Source organism: Mesoplodon bidens, assembly GCF_964165515.1.
Source record: "Mesoplodon bidens genome assembly, chromosome: 7".
Classification (NCBI taxonomy): Eukaryota; Metazoa; Chordata; class Mammalia; order Artiodactyla; family Ziphiidae; genus Mesoplodon; species Mesoplodon bidens.
In genome coordinates, this window is record NC_138164.1 from 46,262,308 (window position 1) to 46,275,971 (window position 13,664).

The 13,664-nt window shown below is 39.8% G+C and overlaps 1 protein-coding gene across 3 annotated transcripts in view; it reads left to right on the forward strand.

Annotated features, from left to right (window-relative positions):
* Positions 1-1,284: 1,284 nt before the first annotated feature.
* Positions 1,285-13,664, forward strand: part of UEVLD (UEV and lactate/malate dehyrogenase domains) — a 47,635-nt gene continuing 35,255 nt past the window's right edge. For 2 of the 3 annotated variants that reach the window (XM_081241282.1, XM_081241284.1), the window contains exons 1-3: positions 1,285-1,394; positions 8,413-8,497; positions 11,752-11,817. In XM_081241282.1, coding sequence (XP_081097408.1) covers positions 1,353-1,394; positions 8,413-8,497; positions 11,752-11,817 — 193 coding nt within the window. In that variant the 5' untranslated portion in view covers positions 1,285-1,352. The remainder of the gene's footprint in view (positions 1,395-8,412; positions 8,498-11,751; positions 11,818-13,664) is intronic. The other variant, XM_081241283.1, reaches the window with a different exon arrangement.

Sequence of the window (13,664 nt, forward strand, 5' to 3'; positions counted from 1 at the left end):
AGGCCCGTTCCCCTAAATAAGGTGTCACCAGAGATATCTGCAAAGAATATGGGCTAGGTGTGGTGGCGGGAACTCAGCAGAGCCTAGAAATCAGAGTCTCCTAGTCTCTGCAAGGGCCAGCAAACATTTGTTTACCAAGTATTTACTTTCTCCATGTGAACTGCCTTTCTCCCCTTTGAAGTCTCAAACCACAACCCCCAACATCCTCTTTTGCCATAGCCGAAGATGGTATTTAGGGTGAGGACTTCAGCCATTAAGGCGAGTCACTCAGTTCTCCTGGGTCTCTCCCAGGTATACATGCTATTAACTTTTGTTTGATTTTCTCCTATTATTCTGTCTGGTGTCAGTTTACTTCTTAGACCAGCCAGAGGAAGCTAGAAGAATAGAGGAGAATTTCTTCCTCCCCGACAATATCTAGCAAGTAGCCAATGCTCAACAAAAGTTTGTTGAATAAATAAGTGCTCCTTCCAGTCTTTCCCTTTCTTCTCCCAGTAGAATCACAGCATTCCTACCTTTGGCTCTTCCTATAAATACAATCACCTTCTTGCCCACCCAACCTCTTGACAGTTACAATAGCCAGCTCCCAGGACTTTTTAGGCCCACTGGCTCAAACCAGGGATGCAAAGCAGCTAAGTAACTCATTCAAGGAAATCAAACAAGGCCCACAAATTGCATCTCTTCGTCTTACTTCTCCAGATGACCTTAACCACCAATCTACCTTTTTTTGTCTTCAAACTCTGTTACCTGACTTTTTCCTCTCTCGGCCACCAACGCTGTTATGCTCTGCCCTGCCCCGCCAAAGGCACACCACCCTCACTCGGCTGCCTTATCTCCCAGTTCTGACAATTCTCCTCCTGCGTCCGTTTTCCTTTCCAGCCCCCCCGAAATTTCTCTTTTGAAGCTCCATTACCTCTTCCTTCCTAAATCCAACCACAATTTGGGGTTTTTCTTGATCTTTCTCGATACTCTACTGAATTTATCACATCCTTCTCGAAACTCTCTCCCAGAACAGCGCCAATATCTTCTACCTCCTTTACTGCTTTTCCTCGGGTCCTTCCTATTCCTGTCTTCACCGATGTCCCCAAGTTTCCCTCCAGCAAGCTGGGTCGTGGTTCCCTTGGCGCTCACGCGTTTCTGAACGCGCTCAGGGTTCGCGGAGGAGCAGTGGTGAGACTCTGGGCGGAGCCTCGCTGAGCCTAGGGCGTTGGACACCGGTGGACTTTCGAGTCTGGGAAGGGGCGGGGCCTTGGACCGCTCGGGAAGTTTGGTCCTCGGCAGCCTCCGTCCAGTACAGTGCGGAAGGAGATTCCGGGGCTGGGGTCTCAGAACCCGGCTCGTGGTCTTGGCTGGAGATGGAGTTCAACAATGAGGGTGTGAGGCGACTGCTTGGCAAGGTGCGGCCAGCCCGCCGGGCAGGGTCTGGGGCGCCGGGGCTTGGGGGCGTTTCCACCCCTGGCCGGGCCACCTACTTGAGGCGTTTCCCCGGCTTGTCAAGGGGCTTGGAGCGGGGGGGGTGCTGGCCTGAAGCCGGCTGCGGGGAGTGGCCGCAGGGAGGGCGCGGACCTCTCCTTCCCGAGGCCGGGGCCCTGGCTTCGCCTGCAAATCGGAGATCCCCCAACCTCCACCCGCTGTGAGACCTTCTCACGCCACCAGCTTCTCTTGGTCTCAGCTTCCAGCCCTCGCCAGTCCCTTTAACCACGCCTTTCTCTCTGCAGAAATGGCCTGCCCTCACCCCACCCCCTTTTTTTATGACTTGCGTTGCTAATCCTTTGTAGGACTCAACTCAGATGTCACTCCCTAGAAACAGAATCACTACCTCCTTTACTTGCTTTCAGAAATATCGATTATCACATCTGGAGTAATTATTTACATACAAACCTTACTCGGGCGGTAAACTCTGATGGCAGAGACAGTGCTGTAGTATTCCCATCACCTAGCCTGGCACGACGGAGTGCTGAGTAACCGTGCAGTGAATGAAAGACCTGTGTAGACTTAAGAATGAAGACAGGGTTGGAAGGCCCGGAAAAGATCCTCGTAATGTTGAAAGGTTGAGGTGGAGGGCTGACCCGGAAGTCTGACCTGCGTTTCTCGGGCATGACTAACGCCAGTTTCTATGTTACACCAGGCTCTTAGTTCAGGCTCTCTGATTCCGCACCAGTGTACAGTCTGAGGCAACCACATTTTTCACCAGTTTCTTAGCTATATGATTCATAATGCTTCTTAAAACTTCGCTATGCGGAAACCGTACGTTCATGACTTTTTTTTGTTTTGTTTTTTATGAAAAAAACTGATAAAAATTTTATTGAAGCATGAGACATGATACATTCTGAATAAAACAGTAGCAAAATGTAATGGCAGCAGTTAAATATGAAACATATACATGCACATACTTTTCTGGTTCTTTTGATTACATTTTCCTCTGAAGATAAACTGCTCTCTCTTTAGTTGGGTTTGCTTGTGTCTTTCTTTTGTTGGGGCAGTTTGTACACCCCTTCGAGATTTTGAAGCCTTATGACTGAAATTGTTTATATACTTGATTTGAATGATTTTATCTACTGTGACAGGTGTGTAGGTCTTGTAGGAAGAGAAGTATCATCGTCCTTAGGATTACACCCTTTCTGTCTCCTCTTCAGAGAACATGAAATTAAAAGAACCACTCTCAAGTTTTTCAGTGACGGAAGCATGGTGTATTGTCCAGGGGGAAGAATTGCTAAAGCTGAGAATAGAAAAAGAACTTCATAATTTTGGTGGAACTGGAATGCAGGAAAAAGACAAAAGAGAGAATAATTTTCTCAAAGGTGGGAACAGAATAGTTGAGGAAGGTTTTTGTTTTTGTTTTTTATCATCATGGAGTCTGGCACTTAGGTGCTTGATAAATGTCTGTTGGATGTGTAAATTAAGGAGACCATTTAGAAACATGTTAGTCCAGCAAATATTTCCAAAGTTCCTTAACCCTCGAGGTAGGCAAATAATATAATAACTTAATACTTAGAAATAATTTTACTGCTGAAAAATTTGTGAAGTGAACAATACATTAAAATCAAGCAACTGTAAGGAGAACATGAAAAATCTTATTGAAAACAAATGAAACCTAATAAGTATTCCAACCTAGATAAATATTCCAGCTTCGTGGATGTGAAGATGTCAGCTCTCTCCAGATAGATCTATAGAGCCAAAGCAATTCCAATCAAAATTCTAACAGGGTATTTGGGGAACTTTTCAGACTGATTCTAAAATCATTTGGAAGGGCAGAAGGCCGGGAATAATCTCGACATTTTTACAGAAGAAGAATAGTTGTGGGACTTGCTCTACCAGATGTCAAGACTAGTAATTGAGGCTTAGTGTGATATTGGTATAGGATAGACAAATTAACCAGTGGAACAGACTAGAGGGCTTAGAACCATGTTCACATGTGTTTGGAAATGCGATAAAAAACAGAAGAGGCATTGCAGATAACTACAGAAAGGAGAGTGCAGAGACAAATGATTATCTATACAGGAGAAAATGAAATTGGACCCTTACCTCTGACCAAACATAAAAATTCCCCGTGGACTGAAGATTCAAGTGTAAAAGACGAGCTTTAAAACATATAGAGATAAATGTAGGAAAGAATCTTCATGGACTCAGAGTATGCAAACATTTTTTTAAACAAGACGTAAAATACTCAAAGAAGAGTGATAAATTTGATTGCATTCAAATTAAGAACTTTTATGTATAAAAAGACACCACGAAGAGAGTGAAGAGGCAAAATACAAACTTGGAGAATAATATTGTAACGCATAATTGATGAAGTATTGGTATCCAGAATATATAAATTAGCCTACAAATCAATATTAAAACCAATAGAAAATTGGACAAAAGACATGAATAATCTTTTTTTTTTTTTTTTTTTTTTTGTGGTACGCGGGCCTCTCACTGTTGTGGCCTCTCCCGTTGCGGAGCACAGGCTACGGACGCGCAGGCTCAGTGACCATGGCTCACGGGCCCAGCCACTCCGTGGCATGTGGGATCTTCCCGGACCGGGACACGAACCCGTGTCCCCTGCATGGGTAGGTGGACTCTCAACCACTGCGCCACCAGGGAAGCCCACGAATAATCATTTTTTAAAAAACAAAAGAAGAATCAGGGAAATGAATGTTTGCTCAACCCATTAGTAACCATGGAAAAGCAAATTGAGAGCATGGTAAAACACCATTTTCTCTCACTAGATTGTCATAAATTAAGATCATTTCAAAGGGTTTGGAGGATGTGGATGAATGGGAATTTTAAACTCTATGGTAGTTACCATAGAGAATTCATAATATATGAAGCAAGAGACATTCACAGAATTACTCATCATTAAAAATTAGAAACAACCCAAATGTTCATTGACAGAAGGAAGGATAATTTGTTCTGTACTCATTCACACAATGGAAGACACTATGTAGCAGTGAAAATGAATGAACTACATCATGCAACAATACAAGTGAATCTTAGAAACATTATATTCAGTGAAAAAAATTGGAGGTTATATGCAAGATTATATTTTGATTAAAACAAGCAACAACAACGAACAGTGTGGTGTTTAGGGATGCACACAAATGCGATAAAAACTATGTAGGGCAAAAGCAAAGGAATGTGACCACACAATTTAAGGTAGGCAGTTGAATGGTTAAGAGAGGGAGCACCCAGACAGATGTAATGGAATTGGAAAGGTCTGTGCTGTCCAGTATGGTAGCCACTAGCCACATGTGGCTCTTTAAATCCATCAAAATTAGATAAAATTAAAAATGAGTTTCTCAGTCACACCAGCCACATATTAAGTGTCAGTAGCCACATGTGGCTTGTGGCTACTGTATTGGACAGAACACATAATGATCTTTTCCACCATGGCAGAAAGTTTTGTTGGACAGCACTGTTCTAGATCAAACATGGGTGAGTTGGTGCCTGAGTGTTTATTCTTCAAAATGTATATATATATACATATATGTTTATATGTATATATATTCTTTAGTTGTATTAAATATTAAGTTTAGAAAACTTCTCTGGTTCCCTAATTCCTATTTCCCACTCCCCTGGCCAAGTTACCTTGGACAGGTAACTTAACCTCGATTTGCTCAGTTATGAAATAATAGGATTGGATTTGATCTGTAAGATTCCTTAATGCTTAATTTTTTTTTAACAAAATGATGCCACAAAGTATTCCTCAGGGTGTTCAACATTTGAGCAATGTCATACAGGAGTACTCTTGATGTTCGTAAGTATCAGTCTACTAAATAAACATACTGTAGTATAGTGGATAAAGTTAAAATTTTAGTAACTTCTCAATTTTTCAGCTGATTTTTATGATAGTATAATTGCTTTAGTTTTAGAATCTCATGGGCCAGTTTTCCTCTTTAGTTCCCTGCCTGCACCCTTTAAGCAAATGGCATTATCTGAGGCATATTCCTTGGAGAATGTTATACAAGCTTCTCTTAGGTGGTATAAGAACAGTAATGGAACATATGTCTTAATATTACACTAAGAAGATATTCTGTTTCATATATAGTGAAAATGATATGCTTTTTATTTTTCTCGAACAGATAAAATAGGTCTTTTTTGTCAGAAGGGCAAATCACATATTCGACTAGTAGTGATGTTTGGATTTTCAAGCTCTAACAAAGAGTGCTTTTGCCCTCTTTTGACAAACTTTTATGTCAGTTTTGCAGTTAGATCAATTCTGGTATATAGCCCCATGCAACCATTAATCATTACATTCTCACAGGATGTTAAGGATGTAGAAAACAGCTTATAACATCAAGTAGAAAACAAAAATTATTTGGTTCATAATAAATGTATATTCCAGGTGACAACAATGCAGCCTTTTGTACATTTGTGTAGTGTCTGGAGTTGAGATGGTTTCATTCACTTTTGTTTTCACTGAATCAGGGACACTGAATCTGGGACTCATTTTTACCCTGCTGTAGTTAATACTGATCGATTCTTAGTTTTAGTGATCTTAGTGATCGATGCTCAGTCCTTTGGATCATAATTGCTTTCTATATCCACTCTACTCATATAAATCTGCCTCTTTGCTAACTCCCATCCAATTAGCCTACATTTATTGAAGCCATACCCTGTGCTAAATGCTATGGGGAAATAAAAATGAGTAAGAGATGTTTCCAGTCCTCAAGTTGTTAATTATACACTTTTTCTTTGCCAAATTCTTTCCCATCTTAAAATGACCTTCCTCCTTCCCTCTAATTTTCTGTACCATTCTAGGCTCTAATGTGAATTGTAGACAGCTCTTTTCAGAGGCCTTTCTGTAACATAGGTATGCTTTGTCGATTCATTATTTCCTGTCGGTACTTACTATTGTATACACATTTTGTTTAATATCTCACTTTTACATATGTTAATCATGAAATCTTCATACATACCTGCTGAAGTTGGCAGGCAGTAGAGCTATATCTCTTTTGCCCATGAAAAACTTAAGACTCAGAGAGAGGAAATAGGATCTCTTAGCAGTTATTTTATTTTCTCCCAATCTCCTCCAACCCTAGGCAACCAATAAGCTACTTTCTGTTTCTATGGATTTGCCTATTTTGGGTACTTTATATACAAGTCATACAATATGTGGCTTTTTGTGTCTGTTTTCTTTAACTTAGTGTAATGTTTTCAAGGTTTATCCATGTATGTATCAGTTCTTCATTCATTTTTATGGCTGAATATTCCATTTTATGGATATGTCACTTTATTCATCAGTTGATGGGCATTTGGATTGTTTTCACTTTTTGATTGTTATGAATAATGCTGCTATGAACAATTGTGGACAAGTTTTTGTGTGGACATGTTTTCATTTTTCTTGGGTATGTACCTCAGAGTGGAAGTGTTGGGTCATATGGTAACTCTGTGTTTAATCTTTTGAAGAACTGCCAAACTCTTCCAAAGAAGCTGCACCATTTTACCACCAGCAGTGGTGTATGTATATGAGGGTTCTGATTTCTCCACATCCTTTCCCACATTTGTTACTGTCTTTTTGATTATAGTATGAATCCTCCGACTTCTTTTTTTTTTTTCTAATTTGTTTTTGGCTGCATTGTGTCTTCGTTGCTGCACTCGGGCTTCCTCTAGTTGCGGCGAGCGGGGACTACTCTTCGTTGTGGTGCGCGGGCTTCTCATTGCGGTGGCTTCTCTTGTTTCGGAGCATGGACTCTAGGCGCGCTGCCTTCAGTAGTTGTAGCACGCGGGCTCAGTAGTTGTGGCTCGTGGGCTCTAGAGCGCAGGCTCAGTAGTTGTGGTGCACGGGCTTAGTTGCTCTGTGGCATGTGGGATCTTCCCCGACTAGGGCTCAAACCTGTGTCCCCTGCATTGCCAGGCGGATTCTTAACCACCACGCCACCAGGGAAGCCCTTTTTTATTCTTTTTTAAGATTGTTTTGGCTGCATTCCTTGAATTTCCATATGAATTTTAAGGTCCATTTGTAAATTTTTGCAAATGAGCAAAAAAAGTCAGCTGGGATTTTGATATGGATTGGCGATTGTTGAATCTGTTGGGGAGCATTGCCATCTTACAATATCAAGTCTTCTGATCTATCGACAAGGGATATCTTTCTATTCATTTAGATCTATTTTAATTTCTTTCAACAAGGTTTTGTAGTTTTTGGAGTCTAAGTTTTGCATCTTGTTAAATTTATTCCTAAGTATTTTATTCTTTTTGATGCTATTGTAAATGTAATTATTTTCTCAATTTCATTTTCAGAATGGTAATAGACTCTTAACATACTTTTTTTTTTTTCATTTAATGCCTAGCACATTTAATGCCTAGTCCGGGAGGTGGGTATAATTTCTCTTTGCGAATGAGAAAATAAGTGCAAAGAAGTTAAATGATTTTGCCCACAGGGCAACCAAGGTAGTATTTCTGAGACTACATCTGGATGAATGAGGAGGCAGTTCACTCAACCTGACTGCAAACCTTTGCATGCTTTCTGTTTTCCCTTTGAAACCCAGCTGCGGTACCAGGTAGGGAAATTCAGGGTGTCTCAAGTGAATGAGATATTCAGGCATGAGAGGTGGATCTTACAGTGATGAGAGGGGTGCTACATCCTGCCCTACTTCTTAAGCCTTCAGGAAGTATTTAGAGGCATTTGATATAGTGATTAAAGGCCCAGGCACTGGGTTTGAGCTCTGGCTTCACTACTTAACTTGCTATCTACCACAGCAAGTTATTTTGATTCTCTGGCTTTCATTTTCATCTTCTGTAAAGTCAAGCAGTTATAAGCCCTGCCTACTTCATAGGGTCGTTATTAAAAGGATGAAGTCAAATACTATTCATGTTTGTAAAACTCAGAGCCCAGGGCCTAGCACATAGTAAGTGTTCAGTTAAATGTTAATTTGTAATTGTTCTGTTGCTTATAATTTTATTCTTATTCTGTGTTCATTTTTCTCTATTCAGTACAAGTTCAGGGATCTAACTATGGAAGAACTGAAGAATGTAAATATGTTTTTCCCACATTTCAGATATTCCATGGATACCTATGGTAAGAATTGTATCTTCTAGTTTTTGCTACATTATTTAAACTATTAATTATTTGTTCCTAGAGATCTACAAACTTATTATAATTTCTCATTTCTCTCTTTTTTTTTGCGGTACGCGGGCCTCTCACTGTTGTGGCCTCTCCCGTTGCGGAGCACAGGGCTCCAGACGCACAAGCTCAGCGGCCATGGCTCACGGGCCCAGCCGCTCCGCGGCATGTGGGATCTTCCCCAACCGGGGCACGAACCCGTGTCCCCTGCATCGGCAGGCGGACTCTCAACCACTGCGCCACCAGGGAAGCCCTCATTTCTCTCTTTTATCCCCTGATTTTGAGCTACACTTTATGACCTGTGGTTTTTGAGGAAATTTAAGTTAATAAAATTTATATGGTATTAGTTTTCTATTGCTGCTGTAACAAATGAACACAAATTTAGTGGCTTAAAACAACACAGGGACTTCCCTGGTGGTCCAGTGGTTAAGACTTCGCCTTCCAATGCAGGGGGTGCAGGTTCAATCCCTGGTCAGGGAGTTAAGATCCCACATATCTCGAGGCGAAAAAACCAAAACATAAAGCAGAAGCAATATTGTAACAAATTCAATAAAGATTTTAAAAATGGTCCACATCAAAAAAAAATCTTTAAAAAAAAAAGCAACACAAATTACTTAACTTAATTGTATCTAAAAAGTCTCTTTGCCAAATAAGGTAACATATGCACAGGTTCCAAGGATTAGGATATTGGACATCCATGGAGGCCATTATTCTGCCTACCACATATATGGTTGATAATAAATTAATAGCAAAGTTTTTGTTATCTTCTTCACTTAATATAGAGGGTCTGGTTACCTGAGAAAGATTTTACTTTACTATCTTTCAAAATTTCTGACCACAACCCACACTTGGAAATGTATTTTATATCATGACCCCATATACACACAACTAAAGTATTATGTACACCTTGGCGTTTTCTCTTCTATTCCATTCCATACCGTTTAAAAAAAAATGCTGATTGAGACTCACTAAATTGATTTCAGGACCCAGGAATTAGTCAAAACACAGTTTTGAAAAGCTTCTTTATTCTACACGGGTATGTTTTGTATTTGAATTAGCTTGGGTTACAAAAATATGTCTAATTCAGAATTATATATTGGAAAATTTGAGGCATTATTGAAGTATTTCTTAGGAATAGCTAATTTTATGTGTGGAAGAAATGATTAGATTCTGACCTACCTGTGTCTGGCCTCTCTTGATTAGCACCCAGGTATTTGGTGCTGCATAAATGCCTGGGATGGGGGATTTAACATCTACTATTTATTGAACACCAGATATACTTCCAAATGTTTTATCTATATTATTTTACATATTGTTGTACAACCAAAGCTGTGAGGTGAGTATTATCATCTTCATTTTTCAGAGAAAGAAACTGAGGCTCAGAGAGTTTAAATAACTTGCTTAAGATTACACAGCTAGTTAGGCATGAAGTTGGGGCTTGTACTCATGTCCATCTTGCCCTCTGCTTGAATAATACTTGTTCTTTTACAATCTATAAGTAATCTTATAGATTTAAACCTTTGTTATACCAGTTAATTCTTATTCTCATTTCCCCCATCTAGAGAAAGTAGGCTGTGGTGCCATTAAACCCTCAAGCTATAGGATTAATATTGTCAAGGTACATTTTATTATTGAAGACAATGTTAGTCATGTATTATAATCATTTTTCTTTTGGCTTTTTGAATAATTTGGACAATGACTATTTACACCCATAGTTTCTCTACCACATTTTCAGGTTCTTCTGTGTCCCCGAGAAACAATCCCTGTTCCACTCCTCTGTCCATTTTAGTTTTGCCTTAAGAGTGATCCCTTCACCCATTGTTACCTTTCACTCATATAGTTCAAGGTAAATATTTGTACTTATGTACACTCTTGGCCTTGAGTTTTCTGTCAGCCTGGCTTTTCCTCTTCTCCCTTTCTGATAGGTCATCAAGTCTATTTAGACTTTTTTCTTCCCCTGCATAAATAGTATAGTAAGCTACTGAAGTCCTTAAAGGACCACATTCCAAGGCAGTTTGACAGTTTGAAACCAGATGTAGTGTTTTCTGTATTCAGTTCAGAAATTAGGGCATTGATTCTCCATCAGTGTGTCCCAGATGGGTAAGTTGAAATTTCAGGGATGTGAAGATTGAGAAAAGGTTGAGAATAATGGAGTTAGAGAAAGCAAAGATAATTATTAATCCTTCTAAAAGGTCACTTTCAAAAGTAAAACTAACTTCTTTTTTCTGATTATAAAAGTTATAATCTGATATCTGAAAGTGATTATAACTGATGTCACATGTGACAGTTATTTGATAATGTCCCCGCATTTTATAATCCTTTACTTCTTATTAAGGGTTTTCACATCATCTCATTTAATCATTATGACAACTTTATGATGCAGTCTTGATAGATTTTATATCTTTATTTTATAGATGATGAAACTGAAGTTCAAAGAGGTTAAAGTAACCAAAAGTCACACGCCTCTGTCGACGGAAATAATAAACAGTCTGTAATAGGAATAGAAAAGAGTTTTATTTGAGCCAGTCTGAGCACTATAGCCTCAGATAGTTCTGAAGAGCTTTCCAAAGAAGCATGGTTTTCAGCACAGTTTTATATCTGTCAGAACAAAGAACATCAAACATCACAGGGGTGCATTCCTTCAAGGTTTCAAAAAAAGACAAATGAGCATGCACACAATGAGTCAGCATGGCCTTGGCGCCTGTGAAGGGAGCTTTATCATTGAAGGAGTGCTAGCGTTGATGTTTTAGGGAAGGGAGGCATTTATCTCTGTCTTCAAAACAGACATTCTTTACTTCTGGACAATGCACCCTTTTCTTTAATGATTAAAGCAGATGTACAATGTATGTTTAATGGGCCACAAAACTGGCTATTCTAGTTAGCATAAAGCTTAAGTTAAATAATGTATAAGCTAGGATGACTTCCCCATATTTCAATATGTGAAAATTTCTTCCATCACCTCTAAGTAGGAAAAGTTGGCCAAAAACTTGGGATTTCAGTATCTAAGTCCTGTGTTCTTTCAACTACCTGCTCTGCTTTCTAAGAGAACATCATTTAGTTCTTTGCCCTTGTCAACATATTTACTGATTCCTAGATGATGGTATTTAGAAATTATGTGTGTTTCCGTGTGTGTGTATGTACATGCACACACTTTAATACAGTTCTTCCTACTTCTGATTGCGCATTCTGGGGCTTTTTTTTTCTTCCAGTTTTCAAAGATAGTTCCCAGAAAAACCTGCTGAATTTCACTGGCACTATTCCTGTGATGTATCAGGGTAAGTGTGGAAGTTGAGAAAATGTGGGAATTTTCTAAAAGAGCAGTTTAATTAGAACTTATATTTGTTTAGTTCCGTAACATTCTGAAAGTGGTTTTTTTTTTTTTTTTTTAAAGAACATTGTTACAAGCCGGTCAATTTTTTATTTATTTATTTTTTAGATATTTATTTTCTTGGCCACACTATGTGGCTTGCGGGATCTTAGTTCCCCCAACCGGGGATCAAACCTGGGCCCCCAGCAGTGGAAGCTCAGAGTCCTAACCACTGGGTTGCCAGGGAATTCCCCTCAAAGTGTTTTAACATGTATATGATCTATACTGAACCTTACTGGATATAGCAGAATGCTGTCCCAGTGAAGGAAGACTTAGGTTAATACCAACAAATTCAGTTCAGTTCAACGAATATTTATTTATTGAATGTCAACTATCTGCCCACTACTCTGCTAGGTTTTGAGGTACAGAGGCAAGCAAGACAGACATAGGTCTGCGCTTGTGGAGAGCTAACTCTGCTTTCCATAGCAAACTGCAGGGATCCCACCTTTTTCTCCCATTACATGAATGTTTTGTTCCCCTCCCTTTCCCTCTATATGATGTAGCATTATCCCCATTCTATTGGTGAAACTGAGTCCTGCTCACGTGGTTTACCTGAGTCCACACAGCTGCTATCAGACTGGAACTTAAAACTCCAATAGGGGGCTTCCCTGGTGGCGCAGTGGTTGAGAGTCCGCCTGCCAATGCAGGGGACACGGGTTCATGCCCTGGTCCGGGAAGATCCCACATGCCGCTGTGCGGCGGTGCCCGTGAGCCATGGCCGCTGGGCCTGTGCGTCCGGAGCCTGTGCTCCGCAACGGGAGAGGCCACAGCAGTGAGAGGCCCGCGTACCGCAAAAAAAAAAAACAAAAACCAAAACAAAACTCCAATAGGAAATTTTTTAAACACAGGTGCCATTAAAGCTCAAAAAAAAGCAACATATTTTCAGATGACCTGACAGGTTAAAATAGCTAAGTGTTTGCCCAAAAAGAAAAAAAAAATCACTAACATCCCTATAATTAATTCTGTTTGTCTAGACCTACTTCCTTCAACATTTAACAGGACTAACCTGTCAGATGGGTGTCATAGGAGGTTGCTTGTCTAGTATGATTTGAAGAACACCAGAGAAGCATTGGTTCCAATTATTTCTCTGAAGTGGTGCTTGAAATTCCACCATTAAAAATCCATTCCTCTTTTAAAATGCAAATAATCTCAGGAGGAATAACATCCAAAATCACTAATATACAGTGCTGTGTTTATAGAAAATGCTCGGTAAATATTTGTTGAATGATTGAGTTAGTTTATTTGATTACTGGCTGAAGGGCTTAGGAATAGATGAACTTACTGGGTATTTGAAAGAGGAGGTGCACTGAAAAAGGGCTGAGGAAGATCAGGAAACCAAATGGGGAGAGAGCAGTGCAGTTTGCTGTCTCTTACAAAGGATTCATCACTGTATTATGGGAGCACATTGCCCAACAGACACCAAGAAGATGTATTTTGGGGGACTTTTTTCAAAGTAAGTGCTTCATTATGGTAGTGGCTAGACTGTTACAAACCCTCCTTTATTGCTTCCCCCTGCCCCCGTGATGACTTATTGCCAGGGGTACACTCATGTTTTATTCTTCCTCTGTGTATGTTCAATCATAACATCTCCTTTGGCACAGAGAATGCTTAGAAATCCAGTTTGGTTTTTACGAATAGGAATGTGGTTGGAGATGAAAGTAGGTAGCAGTGGGCTCTGAAAAAATTGCAGTGAGGTAGGCAGAGCAGGTATAGAGTCGATTTTTATTTTCTTTCCTTGCTTCTCCCCTCCCAAAC